Genomic DNA, 26,032 nt, shown 5'->3' on the forward strand with positions numbered 1-26,032 from the left:
CACCACTGCCTCTTAGTTAAGTTCCAGCAATGAAGATCTGCCCTTATTTCCCAGAATATGCCCATGCATTTTATGCCTTTGTGGTGTTATACATTCCAACCCCTTCCCCTTCTGCCTGGAGTTTGCTTTCTCTCCTTGTCCACTTGTTACACTCTTATCTTGCTTTTTAAACTCTGACTCAGGTATTGTTTTTTTTCTCAAGACACTTCTTGGGCTTCTCCAGATATCATTAGTCTTTTCCTCCAGTACTTCTGTCTTTGTACCTTGTGTTACTAATATCTTTGCACTACCACCTGCTTTCAGTAATAGCACATGACACTAAAAGTACTTAGGAAATAAATCTTTGTTAAGTAACAAATTTCCTAGAAAGCCTGAAATACTCTGAGTAGTGCAAATACTCATCATCTCTATTGTGGCTTAATGCTTTGCTTTATTAGAAGACACTTTACAATAATAGAACACAGTCTTTGGAATTGGACTGAAGCAGTTTCTAATCCTGACTCATCCAGGGCAAATTATTCTTTTGAACTCAGTTTCCTTTTCTGTACAGTATAAGTAATATATCCCTACTACACATTATATTGAGGCTTAATAATTTGAGGATTATCGTTAAGGCTTTGCCAATATGAGTTTGTACATAACCCAAAGAGAGTTTTGTACATAAAGCACTAAGTAGGTGCTTATTGCATCAGTTATATAAGAAGTAATATATAATCTCTGAAAAGCAAAGAGGTTTTGCTTTTCCTTCTGTGTGTTGCTTTCCTATGCCAATAGATACCTTGATCCATTAAAGAGAAGTGCTTGTCCTTTACATTATTTATTTACTCAACACATACTGAGTGCCTGCTATCTGTCAGGCACTATTGGTACAGAGGATACAGTAGTAAATACAAAAGACAAAAATTCCTATCCTCATCAAGTTTATATTCTAATATGGGGAGCATTGGGCTTCCCTGATAGCTCAGTTGGTAAAGAATCTACCTGCAACGCAGGAGACCCTGATTCTATTCCTGGGTTGGCAAGATCCACTGGAGAACGGAATGGCTACCCACTCTAGTATTCTTGGGCTCCCCTGGTGGCTCAGCTGGTAAAGAATCTGCCTGCAATGCAGGAGACGTGGGTTCAGTCCCTGGGTTGAGAAGATCCCCTGGAAAAGGCAAAGGTCACCTACTCCAGTATTCTGACCTGGAGAATTCCACGGATTGTGTAGTCCATGGAGTCACAAAGAGTCAGACACGACTGAGCGACTTTTTTTTTTTTTTTCACTTTCATGGGTAGCAGATTTGAATAGCATGATCCAGTACCATGAAATTCTGGGTGACTTCTTGTCATGTAGTCATATTGTGCAATAGATGTGCTCTCACATTCATTTATTTTTAGTATCACACACTAACTAGTCTCTCACAGTGCTTCCACTGATCTCTGTGACTTTCTTTCTTGGCTGTTACATCAGTTGTTCACTGCATTAAGGAGATAGGCTGCCTTCTTTGTGTTCTCTTCTTATTGACCTCAGTGACAGTGAATAGGTAGTAGAACAGCATTTTATCACTAAACCCCAAAACTAAGGGTTACTGGGAATACTGATTCTCAGAAGTTAGGCTTAGGAGCAAAGGATTACCTCTGAACCCTTATTTTTGCTTTTACAGGACAGATTGTAGAAGTTTAAAAACTGAAAGGGACTCTTCTCTCCATATTTACAAACGCAGAAATTGAGGCCCATGTAAAGGGAAGTGACTTGCTCAAATCACAAAGCTAATCAGGGGCAGCTCTAAGAGATTCTGGTCTCTTAACTTTCAGTTTGACACTCTTGTTAACTTGTTCAGCATATCCAAAAGTTTTCTTTGGAAAAGTACTCACTTGCCTTTCATTTGGTGCTGTGAGAACTCCTTCAGTTAGAGGGGAGATGAGCAATGAGATAAGAAAGTTTGAGAAGAGCAAAAAGGCTCTAGAACAGATAGCATACCTGTGACTCTGCTAGCATTATTCCCTTGGGTTGTCAGCAAGAGCTGCATGGAATAAAATTGGTCTCTCATCTTTGGAAGGGAGTCATATCGCTGATTACCCACATTGGTTCATTGGTTTATTAGCCATTTGATATGGACTATGCTGTGAATGGGGATTTTCAGTATCTACTGTGATGTGGTTGAATGTATTCTGACTCAGACAGACCTACAAGAAGTCCAACAACCCATATTTTATTAAAGAATCAATAAATGTCAATCTGAGCCATTTGGAAAGAGGAACATTCTAGTTTTAATATATTACCTTGATAAATGTTGTATTTTTCACATCATGTTGGTCTCTCTTGCAAGTAAGGAGCATGCTGAACTTAATTTCTCTGCTGAATATTGGGTCATCTTTTTAGCTATATGTATGCAAATGACTCATTTGTTTTCCTTTGCTTCCCAGTTAGAATTGTTTTATGTAATTTAGGTCCTTTTATTTATCCCATACTTATAAAGCATTTGTATTTAAATGATTGTTTTTCTTGATGAAAATATTTGATATTCTTTTAAGTCTCCTGTTCATTTGTCACATTCTTCTTTTCCTGCCCATAGTCCTGCTTTTTTCCAGGCAGAGCTGTGGATCAAAGAATTGTAAGTAATTATTTTTAGTATCATTTTGCCTCTTCACCACTTTCTTTTCAGTTAGAAGAAATCAATTAGCCAATCTTGCTACCTATTTTTAGTCAGTAAAAATTTCCTATTTATTTATAAAATAACTTCTAAGTTACTGACTTTCAGAAGTTTTTTGGAGATGGGACATTTCTATGCTCAGGTTTATTAAATCTGTAACAATTGTTGAAACTAAAATGAATTGCAAAAATATTTCAGTTAGCTATTAAACAGAAAGGAAAATAAATACCTTTATTTTCATACTGATAAAACTAATTTATTGGATAATATTTATTTCTGGAATTTGCAGAATCACTGAAGATTTTAGTTTCTAGTTTCAGGCACTCACTTTGGTTATCTCACTTGGTTTGGTAGATTTTTTTTTTTTTAATATTTATTTGGCTGTGTTGAGTCTAAGTTATGGCACGCAAGATCTTTGTCATGTCATATGGGATCTTTCATTGTGGCATGAACGCTCTCTACCCTTGACATGAGGCTCCAGAGCAAGTGGGCTTAGTAGCTGTGACATGTGGACCTAGTTGTCCCAGGGCATGTGGGATCGTAGTTCCCCAACCAGCAATGGAATCCACATTTTTGTATTATTTTCGTCTTTGGGATTCAGTCTCATTTTTGGATTTCCAGAATGAAGCTTCACTTTCTCCTTAATTTTAGAAGCATGGTTTAAAAAAAAAAGACTACACATTTACAAATATCCACAAAAGTCACTTGTTCATGTTTAGCAACAAACTAAATTTTCATCGTTTCAAAAAACTAGTAAGGTAATTTTAGTAACACCGTGTAGTTTCACTTCGTCTTAAAGCAAGTGTAGTGATAAGTTAGTATGAGGGTTTTAGGCTTTTACTCTGAGAGTTTTATATTTAATGCTCATTGTGCATCAGCAGTGTTCTTGATGCTAAGCGAGTGGTCTGCATTTTTTGTTTGTAGAACTAGTGTTTATGATTCTCGAGCACGGGAAAGATTGCGCCAGATTGAAGAGCAGAAAGCACTGGCATTACAACTTCAAAACCAGGTAAAAAAGGTTTTTTGAGATACAAATGAATAGCATATCCAAGTTGAAACTAATTTTGGAAGGTTACCTGAATTTGGAATCAAAGCTGTTGAATTGCAAGATAGTATGGTAGCACAGCCTTGCTGTGCTGTGTTCTTGGTCTGTCCAGCTAGTCCTACTCAGTGTACGTAGACAAGCAGTAGATTTCTGTACTCCACTTATTTTGAAGGTCTGTCTTTCAGAGACTGCAGGAACAGGAACATTCAGTACATGATTCAGTAGAACTGCATCTTCGTGTGCCTCTTGAAAAGGAGATCCCGGTCACGATTGCCCAAGAAACAGGGAAAAAGGGTCATAAATTGACTGACAGTGAAGACGAATTTCCTGAAATTACAGAGGTAAATTATATAGTATAAATTCCTACACTGGCAAGTGTTGTGTTTCAAGAGAATTCTTTGGATAAATTTCAAACATAAAAGTGATAGACCAGGGACTCCCCTGGCAGTCCAGTGGTTAAGACTCAGTGCTTCTACCTGCAGGGTGTTCGATCCATGGTCAGGGAATTAAGATCACAAACGCTGAGTGGTGCAGCCAAAAAACAGTAATAGATTCACCTGGTGTTTAAATTGTATTCCATACTCCTGCTTTCATTTGTATTGCATAACAATATTGGCTTTGTTTTTAAAAGATTACTGAAAATTCAGGAAAGAATTATGGGTGACCTGTGGTGATTTCAGTGAAAAAGCATTCAGTAAATTTGTTTCAGTTTCTATGCATTTTTATTTAATACATATGTGTAGTACTTTTACATCAAATAGTAAGTTGAGCCTTACCTTTTTTTTTAAGTAATAAAAATTCAGTATAAAAATTTGGAAAATACATAAAAGTCTGCATACATTTAAAAATAATCTGTTTCTTAATTCATTCGTCTTTGAAGACCTGTCATATAGCTGGTGAGTATAACACATTTATTAACACTATAGTTGTGCTGAATTCTACATTTTTACACTAAAAAAATCACAAATTTTTCTGGGAAAATGTGTCTAAAAGACATCACTTCCTTATTACCTTTGAGAAAGATTCTGTTTCTCAGGAAATTAGACTGAAGATATATAATTAGGTCTTTTCATAGGCTTAGGAAATTTGATAGCAGAAAGTTATTTCAGACTCAAGAAATAATATGAAATAAGGGTCTGAAATGTGCTGAAAAAGAGAAGGGAGGAAGAGCTAGGATGGAAGGAAGTAATCAGGAGATTACTGGAAGGAATAGAAACCAAAATGTTAGGAGTAGTTGATTTAAGTGTGGGGATTGCATGGGGCTTGATGAGAAATTGGTATGATCAAGGCCATGTATACCTAATCTCTGACACTTCTTGGTTCCCTAGGAAATGGAGAAAGAAATAAAGAATGTATTTCGTAATGGGAACCAGGATGAAGTTCTGAGTGAAGCATTCCGCTTGACCATTACACGCAAAGATATTCAAACTCTAAATCACCTTAACTGGCTCAATGATGAGGTAATCTCACACTTGTTTTTATATTCAAATAGAAAGTGAACATCAAGTGCAGTCTAAAGACATTATTTCACTGTTTCTCAAAGTGTGGTCCTTGATGACCTGCTTCAGAATCAGCTGTCATAGCTTTTTCCATTTTCCTGCCTAAGTATGAAGCAGTGTGGTAGAGATACATATTTTAAACAAACATCTCAGGTGATTTTTTTTTTTTTTATGTACCTTAATGTCTGGGAACTGACATTAAGCTGATTTACCTTTTTATGTATTGACAATTTAGATACTGATAGGACATTTATTCATTGGTATTTTTACTCTCTTTAAGCCACTTGCCATGCAGTTCACATCTTTTGTTAAGCAAGTATTTAATAGCTGACCATGTTACAGCACATGAAGGAATACTTTGGGATTTCCATATAGAAATCCATTTCTGTTACCCTTTCTCTGTATTTAGGTCCCTTAGGTTATGAGTGGTAAGCTTTCTAAAATAGCCTACATTTGTACATAATATTTTTTAAACTGACATTGAAGAAGTTTTATTAAATATTTGAGGTATTGAGTTAAAAAGTGTTATGGGTCTTAGCTCCCAAGTGTTCTAATTATTTTATGTAGATTAGTTGCATTGGAATCTTCAAACTGATCTTTCCTATTCCTAAATCTATAGGAGCCTGTTTTATTTCACAAGGATATTTTCACAGCAAAAGAAGACAACTGGGTTGGGGTTTTTCCCTAAGTACCTGCCTCCTTACTAAGAGCATTCCTGCCTAAAATCTTGGGTGTACTCAAGTTTCATTGCTATGGAAACTTTTTAGATACTCAATATAGTACGCACTAGATATTCTAGGGGGCTTCCCAAGTGGCTCAGCAGTTAAGAATCCTTCTGCTAATGCAGGAGATATGGGTTCAATCCCTGGGTCAGGAAGATCCCCTGGAGAAGAAAATGACAACCCATTCCAGTATTCTTGCCTTGGAAATCCCATGTACTGGCAGGCAACAGTCCATGGGGTCACAAAAGAGTCGGACCTGACTTAGCAACTGAACAAAAACCAAATATCCTAGATACCAGTATCCTGGCCTTGTATGTTTATGACCTTCCAAATACTAGTATTTGGCCAACGTCTGTTGGACATTTACCTTACGTAATCTAAGTGTTTTATGTGTTCTGCTCATGCCATAGTCACCACAGCTCTTGGAGATGGATGCTATAGTTTTATCATCTCCATTTAATAGATGAAGAAATAGGACATAAAAAGATTAAGAAACTTGCAAAGTTACATGACTTTGTAATAGCAAGCCAGGATTCAGACTCAAGCATTGGTTCTTATCTGTTATATCATACTGCCTTAGAATCTTAAGTTGGATCCTGTTTCAGGATTAGATACAGAGAATTTTAGAGCCATATGTCATGTCCAGTAGGTTGATTTTCTGTGGGATTTGTTGAACTAGCCCATTCTCTTTGCCTTTGGTGAGTTTATAAGATAAAATTTCAGAAGTTCATCAATCCTTGAATAATATCTTTGACCAAGAATAGTAAAGAAGGCATGGTTTGAGATACCATCTTGCTTTACGGGAAACAGCTCTTGCTTCTTGTGGCCTAGAATAGTGGTATTAGAACATTGGGTCAAAATAGCAGGAAAAAAAAGAGCTCACGAAATCAAAGAGCAAAATGAAAATCAAGAACAGTCAAAAGTATCCACCAATTAAGTATTTTTCTTTGAAGATATTAGTGTGAGGTCTCTTGCCAGTTTTTACCTGCTACTTTTAAATGGGGAAGACCCAGTTATTCTATTTGGATTGCAGCTTCTTTGTTGTAAATTATCCAAAAACTTCTAGGGGGCAGCAGTGAGCAGGACATGAGCTGAGTTCTTGCTGTATTAATGTGGTAGTTACCTCAGTGAGCTCCCTTACAGAGGCAACATTCATCAGGACATATTTTCCATTCCCTGGGTCCATCAGAGGATTTTTAGCAAGCAGAGTTAATGGAAATTACATTATTTAGGAGAGAAAAGGGGAAGGACAGATTCCTTGTCTACTTTATCTCTACCACATTTACCCATAACTTTTGTAAGGAGTCCTTGTCTTCTGAGTTGAGAATAATGTTAACTTTGAAAGCAGGTGCCAGTTCATTTGAGAATAATGTTAAATTTGAAAGCAGGTGCCACTTCACATGTCCATGATGATGATAACTGTTTTAATAAGTACTTTAATAACTTTTTAAAAGCATCATTTTCAAAGTACTATACTTCTCACACTTTCAGAGTTACTGTCCTTAAAAAACTGATAACATTCTGAAGGGGAATTAGTAGATATCCTTAAGTATTCATACTCATTTTGAAATACTTAATTGTTTCTCAATTGTGAACCCTCCATATTTTGCAAATAATTTGCTCTCTCTTCAATCCTGTTCTCCTTCCCTCAAATAGATATTTTCATTAGTAGCCTTTCTTTTATTTTTGTTTCTCATGTCAGTTTTATAGACTTCATTAAAATTTTCTCCCAAGAAGGGTGATTGACATTTTATAGACAAAGAATATAAGATCCTAGAAATAAAAGGGATCAGATTTATCTTATAAGGAAAATAAAATCAAGAAGTCCTATATTTGAGATATGTACAAATAGCCATTAGGCTGCTCTTTCTCAGGTTGTTTTTCTAAAAGAAGAGTAGGCCACAGTGCCTGTTCTTGGAGTAAGCTTTCCAACATATTTGCAAGAATGGATTTATATATAAATGAATAGCTAAATTCTATACAAATTTAAAGGACTAATGACAGGATTAACATTGTACCTCACTGTAAGAAAATGAAGCTTCTCAAAATTGGAATGTGGGAACTGGCTGCCTTGTAAAGAATTACAAAATGAGACTGGAAAGGTGAGAACATATAGATGGAGATTTCTATACCAGGTCTGGTGACTAGTGATAAAAATAATTAAGGGAAGGAAGACAGGGTTAAAGAGAGGAGGAATTAGTTGCAAAAGTAGATTGAAAGTCACAATTAAGAAACAAACGGAAGTATTTTTAAGTAAATGTCACTTGAAATAACAAACAGTAGAAATTGTGTATTATTTCCTGAAGATAGAGTTGAATAACTTATGGAATCCAACTCTAAGATTTTAGGTTAATGATCCTGAAATGAGGGCTACTTCAGGCTTTGTGTTTCTCTTTATGGCCTGCTCATTCTGCTCTTAGAGGGCCTAGTAGTTGTTTTATAAAGCATCAGATAAGTTTAGAAATATGTGAAAATTATTTAGGCATACAAATAAATTTGACATCTTCTGATCATGATAGAATAAAGTAGATGAGATTTATTCTCTCAAATAGAAAAGTAGATTAAACACTTGAAGCAGCAATTTTCAGACACTGGATAACAGTGATTCCTGAGAGGATGGAAATGAAAAGCATGAACCTGTGATTCCCACAGCTTACTGGGGTGGTGTGTTAAAGAGAGAGAGCTGGTAAAAACCTGGCCGTGCCTGGCAGTCTTGCTGAGTAGAGGAGACATTTTTCATTGAGGCCAAAGCAGCTAAGGTTTGTGAGATAAATACTGGTGGGGAAGTTGCTGAACAAAGAGAAAGCTCCAAAGATGTGCAGAGGGCCTCCCTGGAATCTGGCTAAGTGCTGATCTATACATATATGGCAAGAAACCACCAGTGGCTGTGGAAAGAACACCAGAAAGAAGGAATCATAACAAGCATGAGAGCTAACAGAGGTACCAAGAATAGTTTATGTCCCAAGCAGCTGGAGTAGAAGAGTTGTGGGGCATTGAATAGTGAGTCCTCAAAAGGGCATTGCGTCAAGAGTGGGGCCAGAAAGGCAGGCCCTAGAGTAAAGGCTGCTCTGGACCCATGGTAACAAACTTAAATACAAGTCTTAAAAGCTTGGAACTGATCCAAGTAACTTAACTGTATCACAGAACAAAACCCAACAATATTTAAAGGAATACAACAAATTCTGGTAACAACAGAACCCAACAACATTGAAATTCACAAAGTCTAGCATCTAATTAAAAATTCCCAGGCATGAAATAGAAGAAAAATATAACAAAGGAAAAAAAACAATCACTATAGAAATACCCAGAAAAGAAAAATATGTTAAAATTAGCCAACAAAGATATTAGATACTGTAAATAATATTCCACATGTTCAGGTAAGTAGAGGAAAGTGGACATTATGAAGAGAAAAATGGAGAATATAAAAAAAGATCCAAATTGAATTTCTAGAGGTGAAAAATACAGTATCTGATGTTAAAAATACATGAAATGAGATTAACAGTTTAGATACTGTGGAAGGAAAAATTAGTAACCTTGAAAATAGAGCAGTATAAACCATCCAAGTGAAATAGAAAAAAGGCTGAAAAAAGATGACTGGAGCTTAGTGAGCTCAGGGACAGTATCAAGTCTAAGCATGTAATTGAAGTCCCAGAGGGGAAGATGGAGTGTAAGTGGTACAGAAAACAATGTTTAACATTGTTAAACATTCTGTTTAAACAGAAAAAAACATTTAAATAAATAATGGTGGAAGATTTTCCAGATTTGGAAGCATACTGACAGATTCAAGAAATTCAGCATACCCCAAGTAAGAGAAATACCATACTGAAATGTATAGTATTCAAATTGCTAAAGACCACTAATAAAGAGAAAAATAATGAAAAAAGCAGAAAAGACATATTATATACAGAGGAACAAAGATCTGTCAGAAACCATGTAGGCCAGAGGACAGTGTAGCTGCATCTTTAAAATACTGAAGGAAAAAGAAAACCTAAATTCTATACCAGCAAATATATCTTTGAAGAAATAAGGCTATACTTTTTTAGGCAAGCAAATGCTGAAGAATTCATCACCAGCAGACTTCTTCTTTAAGTAATATTAAAGGATATATTTTTTAGGCAGAGGAAAAATTTGAGTTGAAAGTGTCAGTCTACACGGAATGAAGAGCAGTGGAAATGCTGTCATCCTTTATTATCTCTGGAAGACAATGAACTGGTCAAATAAAAAAGAAAACAATAATGTAGGGTTTATAACATGTTAAAATATATGATAATCATAACACAAAAGAGGGGGAAAATGAAAGTATGTACTTGTCTAAGATTCCTGCACAATGTATGAAGTTGCATAATGTTTTGTGAAGATGGACTACAATAAGTTACAGACATAAATCCTAGCTGCTAAGTCACTTCAGTCGTGTCCAACTCTGCGACCCCATAGATGGCAGCCCACTAGGCTCCTCTGTCCCTGGGATTCTCCAGGCAAGAACACTGGAGTGTGTTGCCATTTCCTTCTCCAATGCATGAAAGTGAAAAGTGAAAGTGAAGTTGTTCAGTCCTGCCTTAGACTCTTAGCGACCCATGGACTGCAGCCTACCAGGCTCCTCCGTCCGTGGGATTTTCCAGGCAAGAGTACTGGAGTGGGGTGCCATTGCCTTCTCCAATAAATCCTAGAGCAATCAGTAAAAAACAAAGAGGTATTTTAAGAAGCTGGTAATGGAGATAAGATGCAATTAAAAGATACTCAGTCCAAAGGAAAGCAGAGAAAGGATACAAAGAACAGATGAGACACATAGAAAAAAAAGAACATGATGATAGATTTAAAACCAACCATGTCAATACTCTGATTGCTCAGTGGTAAGGAATCTGCCTGTCAGTGCAGGAGACTCAGGTTCAGTCCTTGGGTCTGGAACATCCCGTGGAGGAGGGCATAGCAACCCACTCTGGTATTCTTGCCTAGGAGGTCCCATGGATAGAGGAGCCTGGTGGACTGCAGTCCCTGGGATCCCAAAGAGCTGGACGTGACTTTGTGACTAAACAGCAACAATCTCAGTGCATTCAATGTGAAGGACCAAACTCAGCATACCCAGTAGAAATATAATGTGACCCATATATGTAATTTAAAGTTTTCTAATAGTCACATTTAAAAACAGGAAAAGAAATAAGTAAAACTAATTTTTATGTTTTATTTAACCCAATAAATCTAAAATATGTTTATTTTGGCATGTAATACATATTAAAATATTATTAATGGTATATTTTGCCTTTCCTAAAATATATGTATTTTACACTTAGAATGCATTTACACTTACAACACAATTTGAATTAGTCAAATTTCAAGTGCTCAAGAGTTACATTTGGCTAATGTCTACCATACTGGACAGTATAAGCATCCAGTTAAAAGGCAGAAATTACAGATTAGATATAAAAATTTATCTACAGAAAACATTTTAAATGTGAAGGCACATAGAGGTTAAAAGTAAAAGGGTGGAAAAAATATACCATACAAACAGTAAAGAAAGGAAAGGTTAAGTAATTATATTAATATCACACTGGTAGATTTCAGAGCAAGGAATATTAATAGTGATAGACATTTCATAATGGTAAAGGGGGAAATTCATCAAAAGGAGTAACAACGTAAATATGTGTGCACCTAATAACAGAACTTCAAAATACATGAACTAAAAACTGAAAAAGCTGGAAGGGGAAAGAGACAGATTCATATGTAAGTATGAATGTTGAAGATTTCAGCACCTCTGTCTCAATTATTAATTGCTTCCAAGGAGATGTTAAATCTAAGTGATGCTCAGTAAGAGAAGCAGCAGCTTATAAAACATTAAACTCAACTAGACAAACCTAGCACAGGAAATAGAGTTTTCTTAGGAAATAAAAACTGATTGAGTCAGAAGGGAAGAAAATTAGACAAGATGAAATAAATTAGTTAAGTTAATATGATGGAGTCTCCCATATGCTAATGATCAGAGTGGAAGTTACAGTGTAGTCTTTCTAACATTACTCATTGGACGATTCCACATCATTATAGATTACCTCTTTAAAGTGTTTCTTAATAGAACTAGTCCTTTTGATAAACTAGGGATTTATGTCAGGTCACAGGGAGAATAGCAATTACAGTTGTCATGACTCCATAAAAATAGACGCTGCTTGTCTTTTTCTAAAACTTTTGCAGCAATTCTAATCGTTTGTTACTTTAATTTGCGTCTGAGAAAAGTCTTGGGCACAGTGAGGGATGCTGTAACTCAGCTTCCCTGAAGTCTGCTATCTTGGTTTCTATAGTAGTATTAGGTTAGGTCTTAAGAGTGAGGGACCTTCTGATTTATAACATTCAGAGGTTGTTGCTTAGTTAGTCTTTTGGGTTTTGTGGTTGACAAGGATAAGTCTAATTTAAAAATAAGAATGAGGAGGTAGAGGGGAAAGTCTGGAGAGATAAAGTAGGAAAACAGTTTGTTTGTTTTTTTTTCCTAAAAGTTATCTTGATCTCTGCTTCAGAACATTGTCATGCTCAGGACTTTTAGAATACTTTTTTCCCAAAGTCTGTTAATAAGGGTTCAGTGTGTGAAATTGGGAAGGGTTAAAAGTTAGACTTTACTGTTAGTATGTATTTTACTTCTAAATGCATGAGAAAACAATAGTTTGGCTGGTTTACTGCTTGAGAAGGAGGATACAAATAGCAGTGGTCATTTGTGTCATTGTGGTAACATACAGGCAAGGGATTGAGTCCTCAGTTTGAAAACATTGTAGACTTTTCTTTTAAAGAAACACTTTTTTCAGCTTAGCCTGGCAGCTCTTCACATAAAATCACAAAGGAACAAGACACCATAAACAATCGTTCCACCCCCAAACAGGATTGCATAGACAAGTAGACGCTCAGGGCCAAGGCTATGAAGGCAGCAGGAAAGGCAGTTCTTATAGGCACCAGGGACTGCAGCAAGCAGAGGCAAGTGTGGGCCCCCAAAAGAGTGGTGAGTGCAAGACAAACAGTAGGCACAGACAAATAGACATATTACTCTTCGTCTCCAATTCCAAAGGGAATTCAAGATCTTCTGGAGCTAAGAGAGTCCCATGTACAGAAAGACTCTACTATAGGAGGGGAGGGACCCTGGCCATCACAAAATACAAGCAACTGCTCTGACCATCATTGCTTTTCTTTCATCTTAGACCCTGATCTCCTCTCATTTCTTTTTCATTCATCTTTAGCCCTCCTCTGTCAGATGATGTGTAGGATTCTTTTTGTTCTTCTAACTTCTAGCTTTTTTTTTTTTTTTTTGATGTGATTGTGTCTTGACTGAACAATGGCAGTTTTCCTTATTTGAACTGAGTAATAGCTGAAAAATTGAGGAGAGAAACTTGGTTCTAAATTCTGCTTCAGATGTCAGATTACACATCCTCAGCTAATGGGAGGGAACTGTGAGGCCACCAAGCCCCCTCCCCCTAGGATGCAGGGCAAATGAAAAAGAGCCCAGATGACTCCCTAGAGCTAAGTAATGAGCTGACTTTGGAGGACGCCATTTCCCTCACGATGGAGAAACCTTGGGAGGGAGAACTAAACAGAGAGGGGTTCTCAGTGTGGTGCCCTGATCTCTGGGTCTCTGTTCCTGTTCAGCTGGCTTGGTCTTTAACTTTATAGGACCACTCTGTCAAAATAACATAAGAAACCAGACAACTCAGGCTATGTAGGCCCAGCTAAACTTAATTGGTTTCTGGCACTCTTTCCCCCTGAAAAATAGGATAGTCATATGTAGCATGACGCTCATTTATGTCACCCTTTTCACTTCAGGGTAATGATCCCAGATACACCCCTCTGATCGGCACCTGGGAGAGATATATCTCTGTGGCTTTCATGTGCTTGGCTGTCCTTATCTCTCTGGTTCCTTCCAACTCCATCTTAAGTCCTTTTTGCCTGTTGCAGCATTTAACTTGTCTTCCCCCGTGGAGGGTTTGGCTTATAGTGATTGACAGGTTGTCTGCCTATTTGCTTCACCCCTTGAATTGAAGGGTTTAGCCTCATGGCATGGGTAATGTCATGGGATAGAATACCAGAGGAATCAATCCCTTTTTGCTAATTTTCTCTCACCAGAGGATGTAGATTATAGCCAAGAAATCTGTATTTGCTGAGCAGGTAGATCCTCCTGCATTCCTGGCTGCCTTCACAAGCCTACAAGCATCCTTTAGCACCATTAACCTCAAGGATAGAGTGAGATTAAAAACCCGAATTGGCGAAAGCTACGCTCCTAATTGTGTCCTAATTCATTATCATTGTTTTATATAACTGAGCTCTAGTTACCTGTTGGACATCACACTAGGGAGAGAATCAACCACAACCTGAGCTTATTGCTCTATCTTCAGAGATGCAGGAAGAACAGTGTCTTTCTTCAGTTCTGACTTTCCTTACCACCACCCTCAGAGTGCTGCTTCTTGGTGAATGTGGTTTCCCTGCAGCTGCCTAGGCATCCTCATCTATAGGCCCTTTCTCTAGTCTAGACCACGCTCCGGTGTGTTCCTGGCTGTGTTCCTTTCTGCCTACCCAGTATGTAGTTGCCTACTGTTGGGCAGTAGCTCACTGCTCTGGCATCTTAGTGTGTAAATATTTGTCAAAGGACGGGGGTGTTTTCCCATTCCCCAAAAAGCATTCTGAAAAATGTGCCTGTTTTCTTAGTCATATTTCCAAGCTTTGAATCAGTTAGCCCATTCATTCCTTGCAGTTGACAGACACTGGCCTGACCTCAGCTGGCCACATAAAATAATTTTGCAGTAACTTCCGGCACAGTAACTTTGAGGCTTTAGTACCAAGGAGTCCTAGACCTAAAGGAACTGTGGACAACGTAGTCACTATTACAGAACACATCGTTTCATTAACATATCTCCCATGTCAGGCTTTTTAATTTCTTTCACTCATACTTGATATTGAAGAAATAAGTGGAATCAACAAATATGAGGCAGCTAACCTTATAGATTCTGGGAGAAAACTTGACTTTTCATGTTTGTGGTTTTACTTTCAGGTCTTACGTAATGTGGGTTATAGTATATCCATGTCTGCCTGGATAAAGGTGTTGTTTCCAAGCTATTACAAGTTTAGAAATGATGTTTCAATATAGTTGATGGTTTATTCTGTCACTCAATTCTACTTGAAACCAAAACAGTTTGCTTCTGCTAAGTAACTTGTTAGGCTGAAAAAACAGTCTTTAGTCATGGAGCAGAGTTTTCTATCTTTGTGCAAAATCAGGAGACCTATATAGAAGGATTGAACTACTAATGTTAATTTTTATTAACACTAAACTCTGAGCTCAGAGTTTAATTGCTAGCACAGTCCCAGCAGACTAAAGGAACTGCTGATGTGTGCCTTGCTGAACTCCTGCTTGTAATGTGTACCTGCATATACTCCCTTCTTTCCTTTTCTCTGACTCTCCTCTGTAGTACTTCTTCCTCCTCATTTTCCAGGTTTTTTTAACCTAATCTTCAGCCTTCTACAAGTCTTGCCAACATCTTTCCATATGTATCCTGAACCATATATGTATATATCAGCCTTTTATGTTTTCACTGTTTATAACCACCTCAGCCCCCCTCTTATCTAGTCAGAATTTGATATAGGGATATTAGGCTGTTGGGTGTTGAGGTCATAGCTGAATTGATTAGGGAACTAGCCTATGCTGTGCAGTATAGCAGCTGTGTTTCCTTCTTACAACACAACTGTTTTGAAAGGCTGGAGTATCTGTTTTAATACATATACTTTCTTTCCGCAGATCATCAATTTCTACATGAATATGCTGATGGAGCGAAGTAAAGAGAAGGGATTGCCAAGTGTACATGCATTTAATACCTTTTTTTTCACTAAGTTAAAAACGGCTGGTTATCAAGCAGTGAAACGTTGGACAAAGAAAGTGGATGTCTTTTCTGTTGACATTCTTTTGGTGCCTATTCACCTAGGAGTGCACTGGTGTCTTGCTGTGAGTGCCTCTTTTATTACTGATAAAATTTAAAAGAAGTCTATATACACCAGCCCAGGTTGGATGCATAAGACAAATGCTCAGGGCTGGTGCACTGGGAAGACCCAGAGGGATGGGATGGAGAGGGGTGCAGGAGGGGGGGTCGGGATGGGGAACACATGTAAATCCATGACTGATTCATGTCAATGTATGGCAAAAACCACTACAATATTGTAAAGTAATTAGCCTCCAACTAATAAAAATAAATGGGGAAAAAAAAGAAAGAAGTCTATATAATAGAATACACACAGAGAGCAATGAATACTAGTTCTACATAGATGATTGAAAGAGTAGCATTTAATTATCTAAAAATTGGATAGATTAACAAACTCCGTGTCAAGAGTGGGAGATACTTAGACTTTGAAAAAAGCTATGAAATTTCCTTTTCTGGAAATACTTAAAAATGGAGTGATAGTCAAAGCAACCTAAAGGCAAGGAACACATGGGGAGAAAAAGTTACTTCTTAATGATGCTGCCAAGTCAGATTCTGTGACTATTATTTTCTGCCTAATCATGATTTGCCTTTCTTACTTGATAATTTATTATTGCTTCCCTGGTAGTTCAGACAGTAAGGAATCTGCCTGCAATGTGGGAGACCCAGGTTCGCCCTGGGTAAGGAAGATCCCCTAGAGAAGGGAATGGCTACACACTCCAGTATTCTTGCCTGGAGAATTCCATGGACAGCGGAGCCTGGCAGGCTACAGTCTATGGGGCTGCAAAGAGTCAGACATGACTGAGCAAGTAACACAAACATGGCTCTGAGAACATGGATACATTAGCTTAATATATTAGTAAAAGTATAAAGTTACAGCCTGTTTTGAATTATATTTGAAAAGCATTAAAAGGAAATTCTCCAAGAAACAAAACCTAGAATCTTTTACCATCTTTCTGATAATGGGTGGAAATGATCTCACTTAATTTACATTCTCTGAAGAGCACATTGTGTCTTCACTGTTGACTCCATTGCAAATGGGGACCCTGGAAACTAGAAAAAAGGTTTCAGGGCAATTACTGGGCCACTTAGTCAGTCAGCCCCCAGCGTAGTTCTGAGTAAACAATCACCCTGTTCTTCTTTCCTCTGCAGATGAAGTATGGTATAATGCTAAGTATCCATCACACTTGTCATGATGTCATAGGAAATCTGGCAGAAGGTTCTAAGTTCCAGGGAAGGGAAAAGCTGAGATTTTCTTCAGTTCATAAACACACAGATTTTTTTTTTTATTCCCAGGTTGTGGACTTTAGAAAGAAGAATATTACCTATTATGACTCTATGGGTGGGATAAACAATGAAGCCTGCAGAATCCTCTTGTAAGTAGGGAGTTGAAGACTAAGAGTTCAGTGTTGGATGTATGTTGTTTTTCTAGCTGTTGAACTCAATTCTCTGATACCTTCAATGGAGTGGTTAATAAAGGAAATCTTTATATTGATTAAGATGGGTATTTTCCATCTAAGTAAAGTTTAATAATAACATAATAATACCAAAAATACATCCTGATGGGCATAATTACTGTCCCAGTGCATGAAAATAAAGAGTGAATGTAGACATATAGATATAGAAACTACTTAGAAGTCATCTACCCCAACCTCCTAATTTTTCTGATGAAGAAACCAAGACCCACAGAGATGACTTTGATTTGCTCAGGTCCTACTAGTTAATGACTCAACTGGGAACCAGAATGCAAATCTCTTTACATTCCACCTGTTTCTCTTTCCAAAACATCTGTGGCCAGGAGAGGGTGGGTTCCATGAGGTGGATTGATCGATTTGGCTTGAATTTTTATACAGAAGAATCAAGACTATAAAGAAATATATACCTCAGCATTGCTAGAGAAACATTTTCCTTCCTTCCATTAGACTGAATTCTAAAGGACCGTAGAAACCAAAGAAAAGATCAAAACTCGTTCCTCAGTGGGGACAGTAGAAAGAAGGACCCTGGGTATTGAAGGCAGAGGTCTTGCTTCTCTGGAGCTGACAAAGTGAGCATGAATTGTGGGAGTTCTAAAGATTCCCTGCCCAGCAATATATACTGCTTTCCTTAGACATGGCAGAAGAAAATTCTTCCTGAGGATTGTCAGCTCCATTTTTGCAGTGGCAGCTCCCCAAGTTCATTTCATTCTCTCCCAATACCTTAGGCAATATCTGAAGCAAGAAAGCATTGACAAGAAAAGAAAAGAGTTTGACACCAATGGCTGGCAACTCTTCAGCAAGAAAAGCCAGGTATGTTTCATCTTGATGAGATGGAAATCCGGAGATTAGAGTATTGGTTAGAAAAGGAGTATACTGCTTGGGCCCTGGCGTCCTTCTAAGTGTCTGGCCTGACCTCAGCCAGGGAAGATAAAGTAGAGTTAGCTCTCTGTGGGAAAATCAGTAATGTATTTCTTATGAAGAACTAGGTTTTCTAAATGCCCAACTATTTTGCTAAACTTTCATCTGTAGGAGAAAATGTTTGCAGACTGCTTGGCCCTTGTGGGAGAGAACAGCTTTTACACCCTTGGGTGTCATAGAAATCTCAGACAGTCTCCTGTGTGATAAAAATGAAGTACACAGGCTGGACTGAGACTGAATTTTTTGCTCTCTGATTCTGTGTTGTTCTGAGAGGGGGACCAGGACCATCTCTTCAGAATTCAGGGAAACTTGGAAAATTTGTATCCTTTGGTTCTTATTTGTAATTGAATAAGAAGGAAGGAAGCTTGGAAAGATGTCACCTTTTTGTTATTTTTTGCCTTTCAGGAAATTCCACAGCAGATGAATGGAAGCGACTGTGGCATGTTTGCCTGCAAATACGCTGACTGCATTACCAAAGACAGACCGATCAACTTCACACAGGTGAGCCGGGCCTTCGGGGGCAGCTGCGTGACCACCCTGTCTCCAGGCTGCCTGCTGGGTGTGTTTCTCTCCGTTTGCTCCACTTACGGGGCTCTACTTCAGTCTGTGGCTCATAACCCGGGGTGGTTGCTACCTGTGCCACGTCGTAGGAAAAGGAAGGATAATGATAGGCCACATCCTGGGTCACCATACATCATATTGTAGTTAAGGAATCCCGGTCAATAAGAGGGCCTTCTCTGGTCATATACGCCGTCTTCCTCAAATCCTGTAAGAAGCAGAGAACTGGGAACAGAGCAGGTTTCCTCAGTCTCCCTTTATTTGGTAGCAGTGACGTTTTGGAACAGGCCACGCCTTGGTCTAGTTTGTTATGCTGCCCTTTTCCCCTCGCTTTATGCAGCTGATCAGTCTTCCTTACAGTTTGTGATCGTTAATTTCTGTCCACGTGGTCCTTTGGAGACCAGAGTGAATTAAGACTGGAGATTATAGTTCATTTGGTGTCCTCCACTTAACCCCTTGCTTCTTTTTAAAGTAATGACTTTACTAGATTCTCCACCACAGCCCTTGGGTTGAGCTGACTCTTGAAGTTCATTTAACTCTTTTGGGGCAAAGTGAGTTTTGATTTTCAAGTCTCAGATCTCATATCCTCTTAAAAGTTCAACACAGAGGACTTTGTTGAATTTAGACACCATTCTCAAAATTCTTGGAGACATTTGAGGATAGCCTGGGTTTACAACAATGAAAAGTACCAATAGTGATAGTAATCGGGAAAAAAAAAAAAAATCACACATAATGAAGAATGAGCAATTTGAAAGACCAAAAATGCAGCTGAGACTATTTTAGGCGAAAACTTCAAGAAGGAAAGGAGTGTTAGGTCTGCATGCAAGAAATGAAAATAAAGGTATCTCTGTGTCCCTACAGCAACACATGCCCTACTTCCGGAAGCGGATGGTCTGGGAAATCCTCCACCGAAAGCTCTTGTGAAGACCATCTCAGTTAGCAGACATGGACTTGTGGGGGACCAGCTCTTTGTTGTCTACAGCCAGAGACCTTGGAGACAGCTGCTCCCAACCCTCTCTTCTTGTAAAGTCCTTGATCCTGGACCAGGCCCTGGAGAGATGCACTCACAAGCACATCTGCCTTTCCTTTTGTATCTCAGATACTATTTTTGCAAAGAAACTTTGGTGCTGTGAAAGGGGTGAGGGACATCCCTAATCTGAAGAGAGAGACTGCTTTTCGCTTCTTCAGTTCTGCCATCTTGTTTTCAAAGGGCTCCAACCTCACTCAGTCTCTTAATTAGGGGCCTGAGAGAAGTTTGGAAGTACTCTTGGTTTCGTATAAACTCTTGTTGTTAGGCCTTACTAAGAGGTAGGAATGGATGTGGGTAAAAATGTAGGGATGAAAACCACCAGCATATACACGCACACATACATACACACAGGATTTTCAAAACGTGTCACCAGGATAGTGACTGTAAACTGGACTTTGGGGCACCTGCATAAGGCTGTCCTCCAGGACTTGTCCTTTTTACGTGCCCCTTGTGAAGTCCGTCTGCTTCTGTACAAGGCTGTTCTATTATCTGTAGCTTCTTCCCCTCCTGAGGCACCACGTGTGAGCCCTGGGTGGACCCCAAAGTCCCAGGCAGTCCCTTCCTTAAAAGCAGTGGTTTGCATGTGCTCACAACACATGATATGGGGAAGACCCACCCAGGGAGTGGTTTAGTGGAGCAACAAAGGCGCCACTTTTACTGCTACCTACTTCTGACCAAGAAGAAGAAGGACCTCAGTCTTTAGCATAAAATTCCAGCTTTGGATGAATGCAGGTCTAGTTTGGTCTGTGGCTAGCTAGTTTAAATATGTTTCTAACCACAGAGAATTTAATATATATATATATATTTCACAGGGATATGCTTTTTTTTTTTTAAGGCTGAATGTGTTCACCATTTTAGCCTGTAGATTTATTACCATTTTCCAAATTTAGCTCCAGCACACACAGATCCCAGCCCCTATGTGTAGGGTGTTTGTGGACTTCCTAACAGAGTATTTTGAGGCCTGGACGAATTTCGGCTTGGGGTAGAGGTTACAGAGGAAGGCAAGATTTTCAACTGGAAAACGGGTGGAATTTGGACTGATCAACTTGAGATTGAAAAACTGCTATTCTTTTTGTTCCTTGTAGCATCTCCCCCACCTTTTGAGCGCTCCTCAGGCTAGATAGTGAAACGATCCAATGCCAGTGTCATTTTGTACCTAAGTTCCAAAATAGGAACATTTTATACTTTTTTCTGTATTGTTAATAGGTAGTTTTGTATGAGATCTTTTCTCCTCTTCCCTTGTACCTCATCCTTTCCAACATTGTGCTTTCTCCCTGGGCTTATTTGAAAATTTTACTCTGTTTTATATCAAACTTGTTTAGTACATTTTTCTATGTGTTACCACAGGTTACAATTTGAAAAGAAAACTATTTTTTTTAAATATTCCATTGTTAACTGAATGTTACTGTTTCCACTCCAGCAACTAGATGTCCTACCTTTTTCATACTGCCTGCCTTTGGGGGGGAAGACCACCTTTTGTTTATTTTCTTTTTTTTTTTTCTTTCTTCCTTTTTTTTTTCCCTCTTTTTCCTTTTATTTTATTATTATTTTTTTTGTGTGTGTTTTCTGTAGGTAATAAATAGCTTTCTACATATGAGTTGCTGGGACTTTCCACATTCTCTTAGAAAGCTATGGCATGCAGGCTAATTGTGGGACTCCTGTACATTGATTCTTGGTACTTAATGTATTGAAGTGACAACTTGAAAGGTGGCAATATGGTATAGATTTTGGACCATGAATCAAAAGACCTGAGCTTTTCAGGCATGTTTGCTATTGTCTGGGGAACTCAGAACAAGATAGTTCTCTGTATTTATTGTTTGTCCATTTAGATAACATCTGTCTTACCTTCTCACAGACTTTTTGTACAGACCAAAGCAACAAATATTTATTGCCATGTATAGCAGAAAATGAAACATGCAACAAAAGCACTTTGAAAAATATATAAGGAATTGTTAAGCCTGTCTGAATTTGGCCCCGCTTTCTGACCAGTATAGTTTTGTATAAGGTGAAGTTAGTGATCCTGAGACCACCCCGTGAGTGGACCAGGCTGAGACACAGACTGGGGTCCAGAGTGGGAACCAATAGTGGGGGCCATTCTTTCCAGAGAGCTGCCTAAGAAGAGCAGAATTAGCATCTGGAAACTGTCTTCTTTTTAAGGGTGGGCCTTGATGACTGGGGTGGGAGGGTGGAGGAATGTGGTGTTCCTGCCTTCCATGGCCAAGGGCATGTTATCAGCATCTTGTTTAACCTGCTTTAAACTAAAGCCTATTACTTTTCTCCAATCTTCCCCTCTCTCCTGTGCCCAGTGCTCATATTTACCTTGTTGTTTGTCATTATTTCCTTACTGAGTCATGTTCGACTCTGTGACCCCATGGACTGTACAGGTTCCTGTGTCCAATGGATTTCCCAGGCAAAAATACTGGAGTGGATTGCCAGTTTCCTCCTCCAGGGGATCTTCCCCACCCAGGGACTGAACCTGTGTCTTCTGCATTGGCGGGCGGATTCTTTACCACTGAGCCACCAGGGAAGCCCCATAATTACCTACCTCCCCTAAAAAAAGGAACATTGATGGATGATAAGCTCTAGATGCCAGATATGTAACCTTCAGTAGAAACCATAGTCTCACAGATCACTCCTGGACCCTTTACAGAGAAAGACCATTCCTGCCTGTTTGAGAATACATGGTTCAAGACTAGTTCCATCCCATTTGTCACCTGGGCCCCCTGAGACCCACTGTTGCTCCCTGGAGCCCTGTTGAGGGTTGAATGCAAGAGTACTTCGTCATCTGGCCTGGCAGCTATGAAAATTGACTCCTCTGTATATGAGGTGCTTCATACTTCTCTGTGGTGTCAACTTCTTTCTTGTTTAGCCCCTGTAATTGCGCTAGCATCTTCTACCCACTACCTCTAGTAATATTAGCCCCAAAGTTCTGGACTAGAAATAGGAAGCCTGGAAAAGCACTGCCAGCAACCATATTCCATAGTCTGTCCATCACCACCTGGTTTTATGTGTTCCATAAAAAGCTCCAGTGGGTAGAGACAGAGCGTTCACTTCAGAGCCCCAGTGTTTGTAATGTTTCAGCCTCTGGTCCTTCTCCCATGCCATCGCTCCAGCTCTCGAATGTCTTGACCCAGAGTAAGAGACAGCTGATACTTGGGCTTTGTCTTCTCCCTTGTTCCACCTGGATGGGCTAAGGTAGGGGGGAGGAGAGGGTGGAATATGATGCTTTCATCCTGGGAGCTCAGGTACCCAAGAGCATCAGAAAAGGATGTGTAAGACTACTGGGCCCTGTTGAGAGACGACATGCTGAGCTCCTGGCCAAGTGGCCATATTTCCTTGCCCAGGAAAAATCTATCCACAGCTTCAAATTCATCCTAACATTTGGGAAGGGATGAGTAAGGCTCAGCCCAGTATCTTTCCTAACAGCCCAGGCTGATTTTGCCCATGCAGAATTCTAACAGTAGTCTTTTAAGAGTCCATAATTCCTATTCCCAGCTGTGGAGGCGGGGAGAGACGTAACATGAGGTAAGTTGGGTCATGCTGGTCAATACTAAGGGAAGGGAGTGCTTAGACATGCATGTGAGAGAGAAATGTGAAACTAAAGGACTTGGAGCTGGAGGGTAAGCCTTGAGGAAATGTTAGTGCAGGCTGCTGCTCTGGCCTGTCAGAGGATGGGGTAATTCCAACTGGGAGTGGTTGGACCGATGTCCAGGGTCTTGTCAAGGTCTAAGATTCTTAAATGTTACTGAGGCCCATAATGCACCTTGGAATAGAAATTAGTCAAGGTAGAGATTCAAAGTCAAATTTAAGGTCAGTATTAGCACTGGCTTAATCTTAGAGGTGAGGCCCAGGTCAGTCCTCCCTAATGGAAGAGTTTGTAGCTGCTGACTTTTCTCCGTTCTAAACTGAGGGATAACCATCAACCGCTTTTGACTTCTGGAGAGTTTGGTTCCATCCTTTGCAGAACTTTGGTGCTGGGAAAGGACAGCGTGTGGGGGAGCAGTGCACAAGGAGCCCAGAGCACCCCTTACCAGTTTACACTCACTGCTTTCACAGACTCCCAAGTGCACACACACCCAAATCCTGCCTCCTTGAAACCTTCCCTGGTCACATTATCATAAAATCTCTTACCTGTACATCCGCAGCCCTTGGAATCAGCAAACAATAAAACTCCACGCGACATATGTATTGTCTGTCCTTTATATCAGAAATGGACTGAGATCTCTGTAACCACTGAAGGCAAGTGAATAATTTGATGCTTTTCTTTCAAGCCAGGAGTTCAAGCTGCTGCTGTCTGGCCAGCTAGGGAGGAGTAGGGGCAAGTCACTAAGCATTTCCTTAGCATTGCGGGAGTCAGGGTAGAAGGTTAATTCACAGAAGCCTGCAGTGAGGCTGTACCTCCTTTGTGCCCCAAACCTGATGCCTCACTCCACACTTAAGAAAACCCACTTCCTCAACAGTTCAGCATGTCCTTCAGGGTCTTAGTCTCTAAGCCAGGGGGCTAATCAAATATTTTTTCCCTAACCACACATCTTTCTATTATATATAGTTTTCTCCATCTTTTTATTTCCAGTACATCCATCATGGATTGTGGGTCCCCTTCTGTTAGCCTTGTCCCTTAAATGGACTGTTTCACATGCTGCCTGTGTCTTGTCTATTGGCCAGAACCAAGTTCCTGGAGGGCTTTGGCCTCATCCACTTCTGGGGAGCCCCTTATGCTAGGTGTTTAAATAGGCCTGTGTTTAAGCACTAGGCTTGGGGGGCCCTGGAGGATGGAGTAAAGAGATGGTTTGACCAAGGAAATAAAAGTCACCCATCCTCAAGAACCTTAGAACCTAATTTAGAAAACCAGGCAGGTACCAAGCAATGGACATTATCAAGAAGGCAGACACAGTCATATGGTCCAGTTTGAAGCTGGGTGTAGATGATGGAGGGCAGATGTGGAGAGAGGTCAAAGATGATGTTGCCTTAATCTGACTATCCATGTGTGACTCTCTCCCTAGTTTTTATGGGTTGATTTATTGAAAATAAGTTCTGTAGATTTCGTATTCTTGCTTTGACTGGAAACTCCCTGGTAAAAAGAACTTGATGGTGTTTGTCTCTCTGACTGTCTCTCTGTCTCTTTGACTGTTTGTTCTGTCTCTGTCTGTGTCTGTATGTCTCCTGATCCAAGTTGGACTAGTGATTGGATCCTCAGTGTGGTCTGGATTCCCGAGTCCACCCCTTAACCAGGAGTCTGAATACTGTTCATTCATTCATTTCATTCCACATACCTGGAATTGAAGCCTGAAACACAAATAACATGCAAATCTGTGGCTCCCTGGCACTTTTTAAAACCAGACCTGTCTGTGGAGTTGGCAAAAGAGCCCTCCTGAGCCAAGCACACCAGTTGGGACTTCCAACCCACCCTGCCGACCGTGTCCCTTGTCTCCTTGCCCCCTCCCGCACCTCTTTCTCCTCCCAACCTAACCCCCAGGAAGTGCTTCCCCCACTCTACCTGTTAAACTCACACTCCAGAGAATCAGACAAGAATCCACCAACATCTAAAAAGTCTTCTGCTATCCTGGTGAAACAGTTTTTTCTTTTTAGTTTTGTTCTGATTTAATTCATTTATTTTTAACTGGAGGATAATTGCTTTGCAATGTAGTATGAGTTTCTGCCACATATCAACATGAATCAGCCATAGGTATACATAAGTTCCCTCTCTCTCTGCCACCTCCCACCATGAAATAGTTTTATCTGTGGTTGAGTTAGAAGAGTCCCTTGTCATCTTCAGGGCACTCTTGAGTTCTAACATTTTTCCAACATGGTTAAAATTTTTCAGCCATATGAAAATGATTGGAGTGAGGAAAGAAACCTTAAAGCCACTCTTGTTTTCTGATCTCCCAGTGTGGTTAAAGATAGCTGATGATTAATTACCTGGGTCTACAAAGGGAGAGAACTCCGTCACAGTGGGGTCCTGGGCCTGATGGGGGTCAGTCAGCCTCTGCCAGCAGGTGCTGGGATTGGTCTTGGGCACTGCAGAAAGTTACAAAGGGAAGTGGGGATGGGAGGCACATTCCTTAATGAACTTGTGTTCCAGATGCTTTTTATTTTTTTTTTCAGACTCTTTTCCATTGTAATTTATTACAAGATATTGAATGTATAGTTCCCTGTGCTAGATAGTAAGTAGGACCTTGTTGTTTATTTTATATTTAGTGTTTGTACCAGATGCTCTTCTGAA

The 26,032-nt window shown here is 39.5% G+C and overlaps 1 protein-coding gene across 4 annotated transcripts in view; it reads left to right on the plus strand.

Moving 5' to 3' along the window:
* Window positions 1-21,779, plus strand: part of SENP1 (SUMO specific peptidase 1) — a 50,384-nt gene extending 28,605 nt beyond the window's left edge. For 3 of the 4 annotated variants that reach the window (XM_065934535.1, XM_065934537.1, XM_065934538.1), the window contains 9 exons: window positions 2,559-2,597; window positions 3,561-3,645; window positions 3,867-4,022; window positions 5,010-5,141; window positions 15,654-15,857; window positions 17,125-17,204; window positions 18,029-18,113; window positions 18,627-18,722; window positions 19,641-21,778. In XM_065934535.1, coding sequence (XP_065790607.1) covers window positions 2,559-2,597; window positions 3,561-3,645; window positions 3,867-4,022; window positions 5,010-5,141; window positions 15,654-15,857; window positions 17,125-17,204; window positions 18,029-18,113; window positions 18,627-18,722; window positions 19,641-19,703 — 940 coding nt within the window. In that variant the 3' untranslated portion in view covers window positions 19,704-21,778. Of the gene's footprint in view, window positions 1-2,558; window positions 2,598-3,560; window positions 3,646-3,866; window positions 4,023-5,009; window positions 5,142-15,653; window positions 15,858-17,124; window positions 17,205-18,028; window positions 18,114-18,626; window positions 18,723-19,640 lie in introns of all 4 variants that reach the window. The other variant, XM_065934534.1, reaches the window with a different exon arrangement.
* Window positions 21,780-26,032: the final 4,253 nt, after the last annotated feature.

This window comes from Muntiacus reevesi, chromosome 4 (genome assembly GCF_963930625.1).
Source record: "Muntiacus reevesi chromosome 4, mMunRee1.1, whole genome shotgun sequence".
Taxonomy (NCBI): Eukaryota; Metazoa; Chordata; class Mammalia; order Artiodactyla; family Cervidae; genus Muntiacus; species Muntiacus reevesi.